At 45.2% G+C, this 22,768-nt stretch overlaps 2 protein-coding genes across 5 annotated transcripts in view; one reads left to right on the top strand and one right to left on the bottom strand.

Moving 5' to 3' along the window:
* Positions 1-369: 369 nt before the first annotated feature.
* Positions 370-22,008, bottom strand: asz1 (ankyrin repeat, SAM and basic leucine zipper domain containing 1). Of its 4 annotated transcripts, XM_010902924.3 has the most exons (14): positions 21,901-22,008; positions 20,426-20,559; positions 19,826-19,925; positions 19,489-19,611; positions 13,521-13,632; positions 9,508-9,619; positions 9,043-9,177; positions 8,624-8,748; positions 7,367-7,439; positions 6,795-6,851; positions 6,488-6,600; positions 4,568-4,673; positions 3,867-3,980; positions 371-787 (listed from the first exon to the last, which is right to left on the bottom strand). In XM_010902924.3, exons 2-14 carry the CDS (start codon positions 20,531-20,533, stop codon positions 635-637), a joined length of 1,431 nt encoding a protein of 476 aa, XP_010901226.2. In that variant the 5' UTR covers positions 20,534-20,559; positions 21,901-22,008; the 3' UTR covers positions 371-634. The 4 variants fall into 4 exon arrangements, with proteins under 4 accessions (XP_019895837.2, XP_010901226.2, XP_028971163.2 ...); XM_029115330.2 differs by lacking the exon at positions 21,901-22,008 and having other exon boundaries at positions 20,426-20,610; XM_020040277.2 differs by lacking the exons at positions 4,568-4,673; positions 21,901-22,008 and having other exon boundaries at positions 702-787; positions 20,426-20,610.
* The window catches only part of cftr (CF transmembrane conductance regulator), a 43,635-nt gene continuing 41,403 nt past the window's right edge, over positions 20,537-22,768 (top strand). Inside the window, exon 1 of the mRNA XM_034288537.1 lies at positions 20,537-20,613. The gene's annotated coding sequence lies outside the window, so the exon portion shown is untranslated. The remainder of the gene's footprint in view (positions 20,614-22,768) is intronic.

The raw sequence follows: 22,768 nt of genomic DNA, 5'->3' as shown, positions 1-22,768 counted from the left end.
GAAAATCTCGGATATAATATTCAATACATTACGATTTATCCGGGGGTACGATGTCATTACATTTATTTTTAAGGTTTTTTGTATATAAATTAATTGTTTATATTATATAACTTATCCACATATGTTCCAATTACAGAGTGTAAACTCTATTTGAAGAGACTAAAGATGACCCATAATTATTTTTAAATAAAGTTCATCAAGCTTTAAAAACATTTTTAGTAAAATTATCATCAAAAAAATTATTTTCATTAGACAAACAAGAATGACTTTAAATCCAAGCAAAATCAATATTTTCTTATCAACAACAGATATTGTATCTTATACTGTGTGTATAGTGTAATGGATGAATTAAATCCTAACTTAGACAGCAACCTAATGCTGGATACCAACAGGTTTTTTATTCATAAACAATTAAGTACAATATCAATCAATAATAAAGTAAAAAAACAACAACAAAAAACTATGGAACCTCAGTGGAAAATGTAACCTTCCTTAAACTTCTGCATTTTAGATATTTATATTTGTCATAATTCCTCAAACAGAAATGTCAACTGAAACAATTACGCTAATTGATTGATAACCTACGACTATTTATCCAATATACGTGATTGAGTGTTTTGGCGCATGGTGGTGACTATAGGTAAACCCAGATACTCTTGCCTCTGGACAGGGCAAACAGCAGGCCTGCTCCGAGCATGCTCAGTGCAGTCGCCTTCAGGACCCATCTCCTCCAGTCACCGTGGGAACCAGGTTGGGGAAGCAGGCAGGAATCTCCGGCCGGGTCCATCTTAGGAAGAGGAGGAGCAAAACGTCACAAGGCGAGAGGTGAGAACAAGCACTGTGGACACCCAAACGAGACATGGAAACACGCACACATACGCACGCACGCACACACACACCTTGAGGTGGACCTAATACCGGATATGTCTGACCTAATCCTGACCAGTTAGGACCGGTCTAGTCCGTATCCCAAAATGCCCCCTATTCACTACTGTAGTTAGTGCACTACTTTGCACCAGATCTCACTGGTCAAATGTAGTACACTTATGGGAATAAGCTGCCCATTTAGGACCAGACGAGTGGGTGAGATTTGGCTCAGTGATGGCTGGTTGACTGGCTGAATGAAGTGGAGGTAAAGCTAGTTAATCTGCAGAGGTGGCATCAAGTTTATTTTATAAAGCCCTTTTTTACATCAGCAGTTGTCAGACAGTGCTTCTGCATATACACAGCCGGGAACCCTGAACAGCAGGCAACAACAGTGTTGATGCACAGTGGCTCAAGGGAAAACTCCCCAGTAGGGTCGGAACACTGGGGAAAAAAACCCCAAATATTTTATAAAACTTGTTATAACCAATTCATTTTCAGTAAAAAAAAACTAACAAACTGCTTTAGACTGAGTGGTAAAGAAATGTCCGCCTTCAAATATGTATCAGAAAGGTAAAAGGAAGTTCAAAACATCAGAGATCACCAGGCAATGATTGTGTATGATGTTCTTTTTCCACCCAGTTAGGTTTACTGCCTGGAACCGTCCACTAGCACAGAGAGTACACACTTTTAGGAATGGTGTGATAAAATGCAGTAAGAAGGCCACATTTGAAGAAAGAAAACTGGAAAAGTTTTGTTTATTAAAACAGGACGTTCCAGTTTTCCAGGGAAAGCAGTGGGAGAGTTAAACCACCATTTAATTGTCAAACGTTACAACATCATTTGTAGAGCTATTTTAATTACATCTTGCATTCAGACATTATTTTGACTCTTACTTGGTAACAATTGTTTACTTTTTATACAGAGGTTCCTGTAAATAGAAAGCGCTAAATGTTTTTTCTCTATCTGGAAGCATTTGGAAAAGCATGTTACAAGTTACACAATGTTATGCGGTGATGAGGTTGAAGAGGGTGAATCTGCGATTCAAACAACGACAAGGCAGCGTTTTTCTAATAAACAGCCACGGGCTGCAGCTGGAGAAATGCAAACACTCTTAGATTCAAAGACAGTTATGGAGGCAATGATTAATCATCCATGAGATCCAAACGAAATCGTGTTTGTACCAATCCAAGGCTGCCCCTTTTCATTTCAGAGGGCAGGCATTTGAAAGCTGTTGAAGTCATGAGGAAGATCTAAAGGCATACACCCATATGCTAAATATTTCTTTGGCAGGTACATGGTGTGCTAACAAGAATTATTACACTAGTGAAATTGACAGATTTTTACCTAGCAAATGGAATTCAGTTCACCTTATATGACTACAATTCTGAAATGTTTGAAACTTGAGTTTTACTTTATATATAAAAAGTTATACATGCAGGTAAATGCCTCATCTTGTGGTTAGAATATGTTACTGCAGATTACCCTAAAATATTTACTAATATCATCTACCAGCATCTGATCCTAGTTTAACCAAACACTGAGGAGACTGGAGAAGAGGGTTCTAGCCCCCTTCCACCTCTAAACATAGGTAGCTGAAAGCTGTTCAGGGAAAATAACTAGAAAATATTAGCTAATAAGCAAGTGTTCAAGTCTGCAAGCTATAGCTAATAGGCTAACTACGCAAGCTAGCTAGCAGTTATGCTTAATCACAATCTAGCTAGGTAAAAAGTAGTATTTGTTTTCACAGGAACCTGTATAATGGTATAGCTAAAAATAATATAATATCAATAATATGCATACTCTAAACTTTCCTAAACGTCCTCCCATTATCTTGGTTGCTATTCTGTTTCTCTGGCTATGCAAATAAGATGGCATCAGTCTGGTAACTGCAAACAGGCATCATATGCACGGTATAGCCTTTAGCTATATATATATTTTTTCCATGTACACAATATCACAACACATTACCCCAATGGAACAGAATTAACATTGTTTTCACAAAGGCACAATCCTTCTCAAAGGCTTCTGGAAGTCAGCCGGGCCCAAGAACTATGACTCTGGGCACTAGATGGCTGCAATGAGCAGTGTTTTGGTCATCAGACAACTCTGTCCTTTCCTGCTGTCCACCATTTTTCATTAAACTGGTGTACAATTAGACCTCTAATTGGTCTGGGTGAGGTGATTACCAACCCAAGGAAGGACTTGTGGTTGTTCTGTATGTGCGTTCTCTCCGTGTGTGTGTGTGTGTGTGGTGGGGGTTGGTGTCAAGACGAGCCCCAACAGATAAGATAAAATGGGTGCGAGGGCCAGAACCCCCCGCCCCGCCCCCCGGGCCCAGAGCCAGTCTCTCCAAATGGCCTCCGTTGGTTGTCAGATTCCTGTGTGACACCGTCAGCGTCCAAGGCGGCCCAGTCATTCAACCCCTCTGCTTTCCTCATCCCCACCCCCGTCTCCACCCTGACAGGACACTGTCACACTGCCTCTGAGTTATGGACTGTGAGGACACGCCCTGACAGAACCCCACACACACACACAAACAGCCGAGGGAGGCAGTGAGACAGGGGAGGCCAGGGAGACAGAGGGCCGGAGAGTCCAGGGAGACGGGGGAGGCCAGGGAGACAGGGGAGGCCAGGGAGACAGAGGGCCGGAGAGTCCAGGGAGACGGGGAGGCCAGGGAGCCAGGGGTGTTGACCTGAGTCAGAGGGTAGGGTGGACTCGGACCAGGACGAGAGATGGTCTGGGGAGGTGAAAGGAGGGTGGAGGGCCGGAGAGAGGAAACAGACGGACCGGTCATTCGTTCTCTCACAGTGGCCCACTGAGAGGACCAGACAGTTGGTGGCAGGGCTGAGGTCTCACACACACACACACACACGTTCAGCCTGAAGGAAACGTGTGAGATGTGCAGGAACCTGAGCCAGACCTCTCTGTCAGAGTGGACTGAGGGGAGAAGACCCAGACCTATGGGCTCATGGGGAGGGGGGGCTCAAAGTCAGACATACCTTGTGCAGCAGGTTCCTCAGGCAGGTGACCTCTTTCTGCAGGTCCCCAGTTTGTGCCACCAGCTCATTACAGATGGCCTGGGCCTCCTTGTTGGGATCCAGGGACAACACCAGCTGTGGGGGAGGGGGGGGGGGGTCAGGGACTGGGACAGGTCTCAGTCAGACACTACAGCTCTGATGGATTAGTCTGACTGATTAGACTAATCCATCAGAGCTGTAGTGTTTGACTGACTGAAAACCAGCTCACTTAATCTCATACCCCCGCAAACACCAGGGCCCTATGCACTGCATGCAGAGGAGCTGAAAGGGAATTTGCTCCAAGAGATTACCCAGCCACACTGTCTGTTTTACGCAGCCACACTGTCTGTTTTACGCAGCCACACTGTCTGTTTTATGCAGCCACACTGTCTGTTTTACCCAGCCACACTGTCTGTTTTACGCAGCCACACTGTCTGTTTTACGCAGCCACACTGTCTGTTTTACGCAGCCACACTGTCTGGTTCACCCAGCCACACTGTCTGTTTTACCCAGCCACACTGTCTGGTTCACCCAGCCACACTGTCTGTTTTACCCAGCCACACTGTCTGTTTTACCCAGCCACACTGTCGGTTTCACGCAGCCACACTGTCGGTTTCACGCAGCCACACTGTCGGTTTTCCATCCTTCGGAGAATCAAAGGACAGGGACTGATACACACACACCTCTGAGGCTCGGCGGGGGAAGCGGCTGATGACGTCCTGCACCGTCTCTGTCAGGTAGCAGCACTGCTGTCTCAGGCTGATTAGGAAGGTATACAGCTCCTCACTCCTACACACACACGCATGCACACACACGCATGCACACACACGCAGCCGCTTTTCACAAGACATGACAAACAGCCAAACTGTGAAGGGGTGTCCTAACATAATACGCACAGAGCCGTGTCTTTGCTCCTCAACCCCCAAGTGTGTATGAATAAGACCTCTGTGCTTCACTCCGCGTGACAGTGAGTGAGCAGCGTAGCCCCCTGTCAGTCCGCATTCCTGCCCATCTCAATGGCGGCCCCCTTATGTCTCACCTAGACCAGGGGAGAGGTGCAGACACCCCCGCCCCCTACGCTCTGCTCCTCCTAAGTGTTGCAAGCGAGAGCCTATCAGTCTTGGGCTCGCTAGATAAACTAACAGAGCCGTGGGTCCCGGGCTTCGGCAGGGAGATAGTAACTCCAGCCTGACTGACAGTGTTTACAGGCAGAGCTGACAGAGTGCGAGTGTCACTGAACGGCTGCTACACACGCAGGGAGAGATGTACCATTAAGATACAATAACAACCCGTCAACCAACACAGGCCAACGACAGCCATGGCAAAAAGAACAGAGGAAGAAACGAGGCCTTGATGAATTTCATGGACAAATCATTTGGATCCAACGATTTCTTCCTCCTCCCTGTAGTTTAGTGGAGTTTGAAACATGAGGGGGAATCCTGGCCACTGGCCACACACATGCTCTCACGTATGTTCAAAGCATTTTCCCTCAGTGTAGATGTCTGTTGGCTGTTCGCTGGTACGAAGACACAGCATGCTCCCTTGTCCAGCCATCGCTTTGTCAGTCAATTTGTCACAAACTAGACCAGAACAGTTCCAACCCCGCAGAATTAGAACATAAAGAAGAACCAGAACAGCTCCAACCCAGGGAAATTAGAACATGACCTAGACCACATGAGTTCAACCCTGGCGAACTACAACATGAACCAGACCCAAGGAGTTCTACCCAGGTGAACTAGAACCTGACAGACCACACCAAATTCAACCTAGGTGAACTATGACCACAGTGAATGGATAAGTGTGCTCCAATGTTTGACAGGTACTGCACATAAATTCTACATATGTGTGAGCTCAGCCACTCCATCCTGGCACAGGCACACAGCATAAGGGATGCGTTTATCCAGTGTTTCATGTTTACATCGTGGCCATCACAGAATTTACTTCGGGAGGATTTAGGGAGTGCCCCTGTAGCCCTGACATCACAAGTACAGTAAACGGGAGGACATGGCCATCAGACCTCAGGATTCATGAGGTGAAGGGCAGGGATGGCTGCCTGGCCCAAGAGCCCTCATTCGTCACAGAGAGAGAGAGCGGGAAGAGAGAGGAACAGAGAGCGGGAAGAGAGAGGAACAAAGAGTAGTGAAAGGGGATCTCCTCCCACCTCACCAATCATTACGGTCCGCTTAAACCATTAGCCCTCACCCGGCTCTCAGAGAGACTACAGGACGAGAAGCTGTGGTTAAAACAGCGGCCTCCCCGTCTGACAGATGACTTCCAGTGCTGTGCTGGAGGACAGACCGTGTGCCAGATGAGGGGAAGATGGGGGGGGGGGGGGGGGTCTTGTATGTTACATGTGGAAATGTTTCGGTAACATTATTTGTTATTGAATATGTTTTATTACTTAACCAGGCAGGTCAGTATAGTACTACACCAAGGCCTACGTTGGTCCAGCAGTCCAAGCCACACCGCTTGGTGCACATCTGTGTGGGTCCAAGTCAGACCTACTGCTCTTTCAGCAACCAAAAAAAAAAGTTCACTACTTTCCTGTGGAAGGAAGCATAAATCCTGAACATGTACGCGTAAAAAACAGCATGATTCTGTACCCGGTGTCCATGTTCTGGAGACGGTTGAGTGTTTCCAGGTCCACCTGGTCCAGACGCATCTCCTGTAATGAACTCAGGACCTTCTGCTGGTCCTCAGGGTCGGAGATACCAATCTGGGGAGGACAATGGTTAACACACAGTTTGCTAAATGCCTTGCTTTTTCTCAAAGATCACAGGTTTTTCAAAGCACACTTTTTGGAGCATTCCCAGCCAATTATTTTCCCCGACTCCAGGAATCATTCGACCAGAGTTTCTGAAAAACTCAGGAACATCCTAAAATCAGCTATATAAAGAAGTATTGTCTTACCTTCTCTAGGTCCTCTTGCTCCATGGTCAATAGCTGGCTCCAAGTAATGTCATTTTCCTATGAACAGAAATGAAAATACTTTCGTAAACCTCATATGACAGCATCATCACCTTGCCAACTGCAGATGTTCTGCACAGTGAAGGGACCGTCCCTGTACAGTGAGGGGACAAATCCACATGCACTGCCCCTAACAGCTTTATACACTGTTGTCTGTGAACCAACCACTCTAGAGCTTGGTAACCACCAATGAGCCAGGACTAGGATTGGGCAGGTATTTGATAACACCGTATGTCTGGGCATGACGTAAGGAAGATATTAACATCTGAAAACTGGAACTGGTGTGTGTGAGTGTTTGTGTTGGTCGGTCCCTGTATGGGAGACCAGATGTGTTGCAGGGCCAGTAGCAGTTGCAGTTTATGCATTGATCTAAAGATCATAAGCAGCTCCCTGTTCCAGAAATGAATGAATACATTTGAATGTACTACAGGTACTATATGTAAGCAATCATTAGAGCATCAGCTAAATGACCAACATTTGACTGTTTGCGTGTGTTTGAGGAGAACATGACTTACTAGCATGATGTCAGAGAGGTACTCCAGGTTGAGGCCGTGCAGAAGCAGCTCGATGTCACACAGCTTGGACAGACTGGAGGTAAAAAAGGTCGGTGTTGTGAAAGAGAATGAGCATGTTTGTAATGACACTGCAGAATCGGACTGTGAATCACTGATACACCAGTTTGTGATACCCACTTAACGCCAAGCAATACATTATTAAAGTACTTTTTAGAGGATAATACACTATGTTCAAATATAAATTATATTAATTAATTATTTCAGAAGAGATCAAGTATGGGGGATTATTTTCATGTCTAAACGCCTGTCTCATGGGCCATTTTACTCAATGAACAAAAGAGGGCACCAAACACATCATGATTGATCTGAGCAGGCCTTTTCTCGATCTTTCTGGAAACTAGGTCCTGGGGGAAGGGGCCCTGGGCCTCCTCAAATAAGGTTCAGAAGCGATAAGATGGGTTGGGATACGGTGGTTGGAGAGTTATAGGACTGGTTATAAGTTTCAGCTCCAAAAGCATGGTCAGGAAGTGTCTCAGCTTTAACATATTGTTTATGAAGTTTCAGCTTTAAACAGTTGATTAGTAAGAGTTTCAGCGTTAACAGAATGGTTATAAAGTTTCAGCTTTAAACAGTTGATTATTAAGAGTTTCAGCGTTTACAGAATGGTTATGAAGTTTCAGCTTTAAACGGTTGATTAGTAAGAGTTTCAGCGTTAACAGAATGGTTATGAAGTTTCAGCTTTAAACGGTTGATTAGTAAGAGTTTCAGCGTTAACAGAATGGTTATGAAGTTTCAGCTTTAAACGGTTGATTAGTAAGAGTTTCAGCATTAACAGAATGGTTATGAAGTTTCAGCTTTAAACAGTTGATTATTAAGAGTTTCAGCGTTTACAGAATGGTTATGAAGTTTCAGCTTTAAACGGTTGATTAGTAAGAGTTTCAGCGTTAACAGAATGGTTATGAAGTTTCAGCTTTAAACGGTTGATTAGTAAGAGTTTCAGCGTTAACAGAATGGTTATGAAGTTTCAGCTTTAAACGGTTGATTAGTAAGAGTTTCAGCATTAACAGAATGGTTATGAAGTTTCAGCTTTAAACAGTTGATTAGTAAGAGTTTCATTTCATCTAAATCTTGCAGCCTTGGTAATTTGTTAAGATGAATTGTTTAGTATCTGATATGAGCCAGTAAAACCAACTGTTCACAAGAGACAGCCTGTTAGGACCGACAGCAGTGCCGCCTTCCACCCAGGCGTGGTCTCACCTCTCCTTGGAAGGAGCAGGAGGATTGGGGTCCCTCTTGAAGAACTTGAAGAGGGTCTCATCCTTGGAGCTGGTTAATAGCCCATTAGTGAGGGAATTGCCTTGGGAGGCCAGAATCCTGGCAATCTGTAGCGGAAGAAGACCATATATAATTCATATACATTTTAGATGTGCCGTTTTGTACATAATGTAATGTAATATCCCCTATTGTGTTCTGTGATGCTTTTTTATTAATTTACCAGGAGAGACTGGGGAAAAATAGCAATATCCTCATGTGGGGTAGTTGGTTGACGTTTACCTTTGATCTGGGCATTTAATCATGTTTGGTAAACGTAGCTGTGGCAGTGTTCAAACTGATTCCGTGCGGTTGTTTTTTTGCTCTGGGTTGTTTGTGGTTAAAGTAATTCGGTTGATGTTTACCTGTGGATGTTTGAACACCTTGGCTAAGTCGGCGGCACTCTTGCCAGCTTTGGTCTTGATTTTCTTGTCGGCTCCCAGCTGGAGCAACTTAAGGACCGCCTCTTCTCTGCCGTACTGCACCGCGAACGCTAGGGCCTGGGGTTAAAGGTCACATCAGGTTATCACTTACTAACAACATATACCACCTTTTTAAATACTATCCATTAATCATCACTGTGTCGCTAATCTTTACCGTAAATCACAGTCACACTGAATGACGAGAATATAAGTAATTTGCTTAATAAAAGCATGCACGTTTCTCCCTTATTTCATTTTTTTATTCAATTTTTTCTCTCTCTCTAATTCATAAACAATTCTACACTTTGGGAGGAACACGCGATTCCCGGGACACAGGGAATGTTGTGGTATGAAAGTTAAAAGCCAAAGCATTCCCATGTGGGAAGTGGCCCAGGCGGGCGTCCTCACCGTGTACCCGTTTTCATCCTGGGAATTCACCTCGGCCCCGTGAGACGCCAGCAGGTTGATCACACGACTATGGCCGTCCCGGGACGCCAGCATCAGAGACGTCATGTGAGATCTGGGAATAGAATACGCCAGCTCATTTACGGTGAATTCATGCACAGAAGACATTTGCCTTGACACCTGCCGATCTGGAAGAGGAGGAATGAGTGTTGGAGACCAGCAGGGGGCACCAGACGCCAAGCCCTCCGCATCAGTCCGACCAGCAAAGAGCAGAAGACTGTCTTCTCTACAGCAACAGAGTACGGGAGAAAGCGTTTCAAATGAGACACTGTAAAAGCTTTTAAAAAGGTCCCCGCTGTTTTACAAGTCAGCTACACTGAAGGTCCGAGTCCCATTACGTCAGTCCCCCTGAGCTCACCGATCACCTCACTGACGGACCACAACACACCTGCCCTTCCAGGTGGGCCACATCCAAACACAGGGGCTACCCTCCCCGGGCCAGGTTACCGAGACCCGGCGCCCGGAGCCCCACGTGGCGGGGCCAGACTGAGGGCAGCCGTGCCACCGATCCGTGTGCGTCGGGACCGGAGTAAACACCTACGGACAGCCCTTCGCTCCGTCAACCCCTCTTCATCACCCGTGACAGAAACAGAGGGGGAGAAATGGCAGCAGAGCAGAGGCGTGCTAATGCCCCAAGGCCATTCATCACAGTGTGTGGCATTTCCCAGGAACCGAGAGGCGGTGTGTCAACATTTGTGTGATTTGTAAAATGTGTACGTTGGCCTCTTTGAATGGGTGTATTGGTGCCATCTAGACCCATGTAAAAGGTTTAGTAATCTCTCATCTTGACACATTCCAGATACTAGCTCCGTACTTCCTGTTTGTCCACAGAAAAGGTGACTGGCTGCCAAGCATCACTGATGGTTTTAGTGCCCTGCAAAGCAGTTTTTCCCAAGGCATTGGTCTCAGCGGCAAACAAGTGACCCGAGAGCAAAGGGGTGGTGTGTGTGTGTGTGTCTGTACAACTGGGTTTTGTGTCACCAGTTCCCAGACCAGAGAATCGATACATAGATGTATCTGAGCAAACATAACTCACCCCGACGTCACAGCTCTGAGAACGACGGCCGTGAGACAGGAAACTACCAACATCCCCTATGAAGCCCTATGACGACCTTTGGACAGGATAAAACCAAAACACCTCATGTTCACAAACTCTACCACGGGTCACCAAAGACACAGCTCAACGCACCAGCAGCCCGGTTCTGAACAGTCCCTTTTCCCCAGGTTTCAGATTAAACTGATTTGCTCTCATCCAACTGACAAGGCATGAGGTGAAAGCCCAAGGACGGACACTGGGGAGGATGAGGGAGAATGGCAGAAGACAAACCTGAGGCTGATTCTACAGCCTATTGCCTAAGTAAAAGGACCTCTTCTTCTGCACCTCCTGTGGACTCACATCTTGCTCCTGAACAATCACACCATCTTTAGAAGGCTATTTGTTTACGAGACTGAGGGAAGGAAATGCAGCTGCTGTGAGTTGCGGGTCAAAGAGCCAGACGTCTCCGGTTGAGGCCCCCACCCCCTCTCTTTACTGTACTTCAAATATTATGTCTGGAGGCGTGGCTGGTGTGGGGCACAGGTGGCAGGCCTGAGACAGGGCTGGTTTGTGAGGGGGTGGGCCAAGGGCGATGAAGGTGAACGGGGGTGGGGGGGGGGGTCCGCTGACTTCGGGGCTTCATCCTTGGCTTGCCATGAGAAATGTCCACAAATCATGACAATGAGTAAGTGGTTCCAGAACCCCCCCCCCCCCCCACCCCCTGGGTCTGAGGAGCAGAAGCCAGTGTGTGGTACCATGAGTTTAGGTGGGGGTGGTTCTTGTTTAGTCGCCCCCCCAAACCACTATGAGTGTTTACTGTTTGTCTGTCTGTCAGTCTGAAGAGGGTCTGGATACGTGCGCATGCAGAAACCATAACAGGACATACCGCATAAACCACCAATGCAGACCAACACACACACACACCTCCAACACACACACACACCTCCAACACACCAACACACACACACCTCCAACACACACACACACCTCCAACACACGCACACCTCCAACACACGCACTCCTCCAACACACGCACTCCTCCAACACACGCACACCTCCAACACACGCACGCCTCCAACACACGCACGCCTCCAACACACGCACGCCTCCAACACACGCACGCCTCCAACACACGCACGCCTCCAACACACGCACTCCTCCAACACACACACACCTCCAACACAGTTCAGAGACCAACACACACACACACACACACCTCCAACACACGCACACCTCCAACACACTCAGAGACCAACACACACACACACGTCCAACACACGCACACCTCCAACACACACACACCTCCAACACACTCAGAGACCAACACACACACACACCTCCAACACACGCAGAGACCAACACACACACACGCACACCTCCAACACACACACGCACCTCCAACACACACATACACCTCCAACACACACATACACCTCCAACACACGCAGAGACCAACACACACACACCTCCAACACACGCAGAGACCAACACACACACACCTCCAACACACACACACACACATACCTCCAACACACGCACACCTCCAACACACGCAGAGACCAACACACTCAGAGACCAACACACACACACACCTCCAACACACGCAGAGACCAACACACACACACGCACACCTCCAACACACACACGCACCTCCAACACACACATACACCTCCAACACACACATACACCTCCAACACACGCAGAGACCAACACACACACACCTCCAACACACGCAGAGACCAACACACACACACGCACACCTCCAACACACACACGCACCTCCAACACACACATACACCCCCAACACACGCAGAGACCAACACACACACCTCCAACACACGCAGAGACCAACACACACACACCTCCAACACACGCAGAGACCAACACACACACACCTCCAACACACGCAGAGACCAACACACACACACCTCCAACACACACAGAGACCAACACACACACACACCTCCAACACACGCAGAGACCAACACACACACACATACACCTCCAACACACGCAGAGACCAACACACACACACCTCCAACACACACACACCTCCAACACACGCACACCTCCAACACACGCAGAGACCAACACACACACACACGTGAGCTTTTGCCACTGAACAGCTTATTAAATGTGTTTGTCTATCCTGACCCAAAATGCATGCAAGGATGCATACTTCGAAAATCCACCAGAAACAGTCGCATTATAACCATAAACGGTTTTATTTCAGGCTTACTCTAATGTAGTCACTGGAGGTTTTAGCCAGTGAAGTTTCTGTCTAAACGGAAGAATTCATAATGCGTACATCGCTTCGCCTGCGAGGAGATACGAACTCAGGACCTATAGTTCACAAGTCCGCTTCTCTAACCACTATAAGGGGTAGTCAGTCAGTCACTCACTCAGTAAGAGACATTCAATCTTCTTAGCCAGCCCCTCTTACGTGGTCCAGCAAAAAAAGTCTGTTTTATTCTTGACCCATTCAGCAATTAATAAAAGTGGCACCAAAACAGTGTAACTGAATCTTGTTCGAGATGTGTCTCGTAATCTGTCCGGCAAAGATTACGTTGTTTAATCTCATCTGCCCTTAAAAGATGATCGTGCGGGTTGGGGTCGGGTTAGGTAAACTACAGCCACTGTACCAGTGAACGATGGTTGTCCAGAGAGAAGCGGTGGGTATACACCTTTGTTTTCTGTTTCTTCTCCAGGTAGGCCGAGTGGGAAAACAGAAAAACAGGGGAAAAAAGTTTGATATCAATGCTGTTTTCAGCCAGAGAGAAAAGGGGGGATTAAGAAATGACGCAAGAAAGGCTATAAGTCAGGACCCCAATGTATCAGTGTCAGGTGACAGATTATCAAAGAGCTAACACACACACATCAGAATGGGTCCGTGTGTCTAAACGCAGCCAGAGCCTCTCACCTGTTGAATGTGTTGGGGTCAGCGTTTCTGGACAGCAGCAGCTCCACACACCTGACCATCTTGTCTTCACTGGCGGAAGCTGTGCATGCGGCCATCAGTACAGTGTGCTGGTCTGTGTGTGTGTGTGTGTGTGTGTGTGGGGGGGGGGGGGGGGAGACAGCACGGCAGCATTAGGGCTGGGATGATAGTGACTGGGATGATAGATTATGCATATATAAACAACATATTACACATTCAGACACAAATGAGAGGTCATTGTCATTTGCAAACGTCCTAAACAGCATCTTCAATGACATTGGCAACAGAACATATCAAGTGGTATGCAAGTGGTCCTCTGTAGATCAGCAGGGTATCTGCAACACCAGGGTGGTGACTGATTCCTGAGACCACACGTATGTAAAAACAAATGGATGCACGAACGACTGACTGTGATTTTGCTAAACGTCCTCCATTACTGTATAATTATATCTGTGGACACCTTGTGTGGTTAAGATCCCATTCATGGTCTACAATGTTAGACAGCCATCATAGAATATGACCACATCACAGTCACAAACAATGTTTTATATAATTAATATTTACTATATTAATTCCCTTCCAGAAAATCCCACAAGCAGAACTTTCAATAGGCAGGAAAATTGCATGAAGGATGAAGTCAGGCATGAAGGATGAAGTCAAAAAATTATTTCTCAAAAACATGAGCCATGTATCATTTCAGCCCTCTAGCGTCTACCAGGGGAAGATCAGCAGGGGACCTTGCGTGTGCTGCAGGATTTTAATCCATGACGGCGTAGTGTGTTACTAATGGTTTTCTTTGAGACTGTGGTCCCAGCTCTCTTCAGGTCATTGACCAGGTCCTGCCGTGTAGTTCTGGGCTGATCCCTCACCTTCCTCATGATCATTGATGCCCCACGAGGTGAGATCTTGCATGGAGCCCCAGACCGAGGGAGATTGACCGTCATCTTGAACTTCTTCCATTTTCTAATAACAGTTGTTGCCTTCTCACCAAGCTGCCTGCCTATTGTCCTGTAGCCCATGGAGTGGGGAACAGGAGGGCTTTTTAAAGAAAAACTAACAGGTCTGTGAGAGCAGGAATTCTTACTGGTTGGTAGGTGATCAAATACTTGTCATGCAATAAAATGTTAATTCATTTTTTTTGTGATTTTCTGGATTTTTGTTATAGATTCCGTCTCTCACAGTTGAAGAGTACCTATGATAAAAATACAGACCCCTACATGCTTTGTAAGTAGGAAAACCTGAAAAATCTGCAGTGTATCAAATATTTGTTCTCCCCACTGTATAACTATGACTGAGCTACCAATTTTTTTTTGTTCTTGGCCAGTGTAGCAGTAGCAGTGGTCAGAGATCGATAGCTTACTAATCAGGGCTTCTCAAAGTGTAAGCTGCAACTCCCCAAAGGAGGTGCCAGAGGGCTCCATGGTAGGTGCCAGAGGGCTCCATGGGAGGTGCCAGAGGGCTCCATGGGAGGTGCGAAAGAAATCAGAAAGCGTGAAAGTGAATGTATGACCACCACTGAGAGAGCATTAGAATCCACATAACATCAATGACCCATTTTGCTTGCAGCCTAATGGCAAGAAAAAAATGTATGCTCACTCAGATAATCAGACAGAAATATCAACACACCTGATTAGGTGAGGTCTTTTAAATATTATTACAGTCTGATATCATTTTTACATATTATCTAGTCCTCCAGAATCCTTCTAGAGGGCTAAACAAAGAAAGTCATAGCTAGGACTAACACTGGTTAATTAGGTTTTAAAAAATATAAATAATAGATTTGAAATAATTATTCAGATTTTAACAGTTTGTGAAGCCCCAACCCTACTGCACATCACATACAACAAAAGGATCATTAGCAAGCCAAACGGGATGTCAGTGGGCATGAATGCATATTAATGGGAATTGCACAATAGTCACTGTGGATGCCGATGTGATCCATATCTTGTCTTCTTCATCTGGGAACTGTGCTGTTTTTATGGGGAGACATCATCGGAAATGTCTTTGTGATCACTGACTCAGAACACGATAAGGACTCAGAAGTGATGGCAATCTGTGTGTGCGTGTGCGTGTTTGTTTGTTTGTTTGTTAGTGGGGGAGCAGCCAGGACAGGCAGTTGCTGATGGACCGAGGAGTAGAAAGCAACTAGACAGACGGTTTTCGTCTGTGTTGGCCAGGGGAAAATAAACAAAAGCCTTGGTTTCACCCGGCGCTATGACGACAGCACCACGCTCTGTGTACCAGCTTTATCAATCACTCCAGCATTCCTGCACCAGCCCCCATTGTTACCCCCCCCCCCCCCCCCGCTGGACAATTTGGAAGTGACCGCCGTTCTCCTGTTTAATTGTTTCCTTTCGAAGCCTCCTGCAGCACTAGTCACTGCCGATGTATATGTCCATACTGACACATCCCATATGTACTGAATGGAGGAAAACACTGGGTGGCACGTCCTCTGTCCATAACACACATCCAGACAGACACATCCCATATGTACTGAATGGAGGAAAACACTGGGTGGCACGTCCTCTATCCATAACACACATCCAGACAGACACATCCCATATGTACTGAATGGAGGAAAACACTGGGTGGCACGTCCTCTATCCATAACACACATCCAGTCAGACACATCCCATATGTACTGAATGGAGGAAAACACTGGGTGGCACGTCCTCTATCCATAACACACAGACAGACTGACACATCCCATATGTACTGAATGGAGGAAAACACTGGGTGGCACGTCCTCTATCCACAACACACAGACAGACTGACACATCCCATATGTACTGAATGGAGGAAAACACTGGGTGGCACGTCCTCTATCCACAACACACAGACAGACTGACACATCCCATATGTACTGAATGGAGGAAAATACTGGGTGGCACGTCCTCTATCCACAACACACAGACAGACTGACACATCCCATATGTACTGAATGGAGGAAAACACTGTGTAGCACATCCTCTATTCACAACACACAGACAGACTGACACATCCCATATGTACTGAATGGAGGATAACACTGGGTGGCACATCCTCTATCCATAACACACATCCAGTCAGACACATCCCATATGTACTGAATGGAGGAAAACACTGGGTGGCACGTCCTCTATCCATAACACACAGACAGACTGACACATCCCATATGTACTGAATGGAGGAAAACACTGGGTGGCACGTCCTCTATCCACAACACACAGACAGACTGACACATCCCATATGTACTGAATGGAGGAAAACACTGTGTAGCACATCCTCTATCCATAACACAGACAGACAGACACATCCCATATGTACTGAATGGAGGATAACACTGGGTAGCACGTCCTCTATCCATAACACAGACAGACAGACACATCCCATATGTACTGAATGGAGGAAAACACTGGGTAGCACATCCATAACATAGACAAACAGAGAGGGAGACAAACAGACAGAGGGAGACAGACAGAGGGAGAAAGACAGAGGGAGAAGAAGACAGACAGAAAGACAGACAGACAGACAAAGAGATGGATACAAGACAGAGACAGATCACACGGTCTGAGCTGTAAACTGAAAACATACTGACGCATAAGCAGCCTGTTTTTCGACGGTTCCCCTTTAACGTCATACAAATTAAGTAATGGCAGATGAAGCTAAGTGGCGAGCCTTCTAATTGGCCCTCCCATATTTGGCAGGGCCACGTGTGGAAATTGAAAGAAGGTGTGGGTTCACTGTGTGTCTGCATGTGCGTCTGTGTGTGTGTCCCCAGTTGGAGCAGGATTAGGTGTGACCACGCACAGCCTTTTGATATGTGTGTGTGTGTGTGTGTGTCCAGTTGGGGCAGGATTAGGTGTGACCATGCACATCCTTTTGATATCCACTTCATCCCAATCCCTTTGCTCTGCGGCCGTAGGGTCTGTTGTGCAATGTCCCGCCGCCTGTTCCTGTTCTGATGGGACTGCAGGAGTCAGACAAAGGTCGTTGGAGCCCAGGCCTGTGGACGTGTCCGCTCGCTGTCTTAAATCTCTACACTGGTGGGTAAACAGACCGTCTTTTCTACAGGCGGAGACTTGGTAAAAATCATAAAGTCTCAAACAGACCAGGCAGACTGGGAAAGCTCACTAATGACTTCATGGAAATTGTTATCTGGTTCATCAAGAAATGTACTGAGTATATTGTCCCTAAAGTGACTAAACATATAGATCAGAAACAAAGCCTTAATCCTAGAGAACCTTGACAACGTTGCTGGATGGTTTGGAAAACAACCCTGCTTCTACTGTGGACTGTGGGCTCATCCCGCTGCTATTCATAGGCTGCCCCAACAGGGTACTGTACACTGCTCTCTCCAATCTGGATATGAGGGACACCTATGTGAGAACTCTGTTTGAAAACTTAAGTCTCAAGTTTTGGGGAAGCATGCAGGAATGTCCACTGAAGTTGTAGCCAGAGACCTGAACGTTCACCTCTGTACACAAGCCACCTCCATTGTTGTTTTAGATGTTTTGGCAGTATGTCCAGACAGCCTCGCAACAGCCGACCACGTGCTTCTTTACCTACGAGGCCGTTCGAGACCAGCCACCCGGGCGGCTAATGTAACTGTGGTTTTACTGAAAGCACATCCTCACCAAGGGTTTGACCTGACTGCAGTTCAGTTTTGTAACTTCAGAAAGAAAATGCTCAGTTTCGATGGCCACTGGCACGCTGGAGAAGTATGCTCTCCACAGATGAATTTGTCTGCACCAGATACAGCAATGTTTTGACAGACAAGCCGTCTCAAAAAGCTTGGGTCAATCGCTGCAGGTCACAAGTGGTTTTCTGGGACCTAGAAATTATGATCATGCTTTCCATTATCCTGTTGGTCAACTTCTTAATTCTTAAATAACTTGACCTGACCAATATTTAAATAACCGTCTAGTACAGTAATTATGTTTTTCTGAAACTGGGCATCCAAGAGTACAATGGAACTGCCAGCAGGGTGCATGAGCACGTCAATGATAGTTAACGTGAAAAAAGTTTTTTAACTCAAGACTTAGTTCTTAGGATAGCAGTGTACAGGGAAAAATGACTGTGGTAAAACATAATTGGCGCTAACCACCTGGACGTTAGTGATATTACCTACTCAGTCGTCAAAGTCAGCATCCTTCACTCACACTTGCTGCAACGTTGCCGTTTGCCGTAAGTTACTAGCGTTGGTGTAGCCAATATCAGTGTGTTTGCTGGAGCACTTACATGGTATTATTCATCAATGAAACTATGACATACAACCACAATGGTAACATATTAATGTTGTCTGGGAAAAGCAAGCAATTACTTCAGTAGAAAAAAATCATTTTGACAATCTCCGAAGTTACAACACATAGCAAGACAGGCTTCAAATTCACACTGGAGTGTTATGCCACTCTGACATGAGCTGTATCCCTTCTTGGCGTGTCAACATACCAAAAATACTATTAGCACACTCCTAATCAAAAATAGTTTTAGCGTACTCCAAACCAAAACCAGCACAAATCGTTGACCCACGAAACATAGTTCACATGTACTGGCCGTTAGGCTGGCCTTGGTGTGAGATCTGGCCACGGGCCTGTTGGTGGAGTTTTTCTAAGACTCCTCATGTCTGACTCAATTGTAGGGAGACTTTTAGTTCAAATTGGACATTCGGTAGTACATTTATTGTATATTGCGGAAATCTATAAATTAAAACAGCAAATTTGGGTTAAATTCATTAGCTTAATGTGTCACAGATCAAATACAAATCTTACTATAGAACGCTGCAGGCACGATAATTGTATCTAACTACAAAATAAAAATTTTAAATCTGAGATTGCGATTGTAATGTAATGGAAAGACCAAATTGAGTCATATTTCTTTTATGAATAACAGACACTGATTTTTTTTTACAGCTAACTTAAAGAGATAATAAATACAAACAGAACTGCAGTTTTCATGATATCCCACTTACCCCTACTGAAGTTGGCACTGGCTCCTCTGTCCAGCAGCAGCTTAGTAATGTCATAGTTAGCCATGTGCACAGCATACATCAGAGGTGTCCACTCAAACCCCAGTCTAGTCTCAACGTCCAGGCCTGACAGAATGATTACAAAGTCAGCCAGACAATGAAGAGTTACAGCACTTACTACAGTTATTTCCCTGAGGCCAGCTAAGGCTCTCAATCAGTACACAAGGATGTACACACGATCATTTACCAAACCCAAAAGTTAGCCATTACACAGCAATGGCAGAAATTGTGCCTATTTCCTAATGTAGAATTTACAGTCGTAGCCATTATTTAAACCTGCCATTGTCCAACAGCTGTTGAACCAGCTGGGTGTCTCCAATGTTGATGGCTCTCTTCAAGGTGGAGACGTCGTCCGCATCTGCTATGACCACTGCATCCGTCTTGAATAAAATAAAACCATTCTCGTTTATTATTAATAACTAAACAATGCTGGTATATTAAATGGTAGGGATATCGGTAGTTGTCTTGTGAATCTAAACATAAACTAAACCGAACAGTCATAACTACCGCAGAAAGCAGAACATCTGGGACAGAACGGTTTTCGCCACCTGCTGACTGTGTTGGATCACATTAACCATCTCCCTCGTGCACTGGTAAGAGCACGCACTAGCTAGCTAACGTGAGCTACATCACACATTTATCTTTCCTAAACAGGTAAAGTATTAAAGACTTAGCTTTTATTCATAGGAAAGTACGTGCATCGTTATTGTGCATATGATCAAGCCGGAAAACATCTACTGTAGACAGTAACTTAAATAAATAAAAAAGGATGCTGTATTGCTGTCATTAGCATTGTAGTTACTTCGCAACTTTAGCGGGCTCAAGCGCAAGATAACAGATAAGCAATTATTGGAGAAACAAACAGGAAATATTAATATACCTTCATTAATGTGTTCCTTTTAGACTTGGAAAATCCAAGGTCCCACTCATCGTTGCTCCCATCGCTTTCGTCTCCTGCAGGAAACGCATATTCCACCTCGTAGGGCATGATGGCTTCTCGTATTTTCTCTGCAACTGCAAGCCGTATATGTAACCACTAGATGGGTCTCCGTGAGGTCACTCCAGTTGGTGAGTCTTTTGGTTGTTTACAGTAGATGTCATGTTTTTTTTATTTTTATATCTATTTTAAATGTTGTCATTTAAATCTAATCAACCGTTAAACAGAACAATTGGTTAGTATATAGCGAGTTGTTAAAGCGTTGGGCCAGTCACAGAAATGTATTGTAGAATTCTCAAGCTGTCCCTCTGAATTATTTTATTCAGATTTCCTTGGTTAATGGTAGGGTAATTGAGATAATTATTTTGGAGTCAGATCCACTGACAATCTGTCCATCCGGACATCTTTATCACACTCAATCTGTATTCCCAATGGCACCCTATTCCCTGCTGTACTTCACCTCTTGTGACTATGGCCTGATGACAAAACAGAACTAACGGGGACATACTCAAACACACAGAAACAATGTTGTGCCCAAACTAGGCTTCACAGTTGTCTGTAGGGGCAGATAGAGTCCAGATTGTTGGACCAGTAACCAAACGTTTTATGGTTTTAATTCCAGACTATACTAGGTAAAAAAAATCTGTCATTGTGTATGTTGATCAAGGCACTTGACCGTAATAGTTTAGACCAACTGGGTTTGCTAAATTACGAATATGACAATGTTAAAATGTCTGTCTTTGTCTACAAAACAATGGAATTAAAGGAACGCATTTTAGTCAACGTGGCATTATATCCTCTTTAAAGCAGAAGAATGTGATGTCCCTGAAAAAATAAAATACCTTTCAGTTATCACTAATTGATTGTTTATTGAAAAAGGCACCATCTTGGCAGGTGGCATTTTGATAGACAGTGGGTCACGCCAATTCACATCTGTGTGTGCTTCAACAATGTGCTGAGATTGCAACGGGATTTCATTGTGCATTGTAAAGGGCTTTTAACTGCTTGTTGTTGCACATTCACAACTGAAACGGTCTGTATCACTGGAGGGAAGGGAGCACCCAATTGGCTTCCTGACTGTATGTCCTGTAATAACATGCAGCAATTACACCTCTGACATGTGTGCGCTCACACACACACAAACACACACACACCCACGCACGTGCGCGCACACACACACACACACACACACAAAACATTTCTGTAAGAGAAAGGGATATTAAGAATATAGGTAATGTGTAGTAAAGACAACATTCACTCAGTCATAATTCTAACACTATGCCCGAAGTTTCTGTGCAAGCCATTGAGGGGTTTAGTCACTAACATCTGAAACGTTCTGCCGATGGTATCTATAGTAGGTTACACATGCCGCTGGAGCTTTTGGCTCTGTGGAGAATAAGTATTTTCTTTGGTCCTACCTGAAGGTGCTCTGGGAAAACCTGTTTGTAAACAGCAGTGAACAATAGGGTTTTCGTATGACGTCTTTGAGAGGACACCGTTTCCATTTGATTTGCTCAACCCATTATGGTGAGCAGAATAGATCACAGGTCAGTGTGTGTTAGCCACTCAAGAACGGCTGAAGAAATAAAGCCTGGCTTGCGCTTTTTATCTGTGTTCCATAATGGAATGTCTTGACGTTTTTACACCCCCCCCCCCCTTACTCAATGCGATTAAGCTGATAGGAAGTTTCAATATTTGTAGTGAAAGAAAGCATTATGTTGTAGCTGCAAACGCAGATGTGGATTGTAATGTGTTAATGTGCCTGTTGATGTCTCATGATGTGACCTGACCATTCATTTTACTACAGTAAATTAATGATATTGTAGAATAATTTGTTTCCCATCTCAACTTGTTTGGGTGTGAATAGACTCAGGGTGTTGCAGTATTGTAGGTTATTTGCATCTAAAGTCAATAAATACAGCCACACTGCTATTGTAAAGTGCAGAAGATGACATTATCTACTATAGACTACTTGAATATGCTCACCTTTTCTTATTTAACTGAAACAGTGTATATATTTGTGTAAAACATTTTAGGAAGGACCACATTAATTATATCAAGTTAAATGGAATCATACGTCTTCCCATTGAAATAGCCCACCACGTAACTGCAGATTTCTATCAAACTGGTCCTAAATAGTAGTGCGCAATTAGATGCAGCACATTATGTATCTGCGTATTGATCTGACAAATTATGTTGCCACAATATGCAACGCGTGTCGATTTTTGCAGAGGCTTGTCAGTACGATAATGACGTCCTCAGGAATCTTTGGCGTGCCCATAAAGG

Source organism: Esox lucius, chromosome 19 (genome assembly GCF_011004845.1).
Source record: "Esox lucius isolate fEsoLuc1 chromosome 19, fEsoLuc1.pri, whole genome shotgun sequence".
In the NCBI taxonomy this organism is placed as follows: domain Eukaryota; kingdom Metazoa; phylum Chordata; class Actinopteri; order Esociformes; family Esocidae; genus Esox; species Esox lucius.
This window is presented reverse-complemented; position numbering and strand designations above follow the sequence as displayed.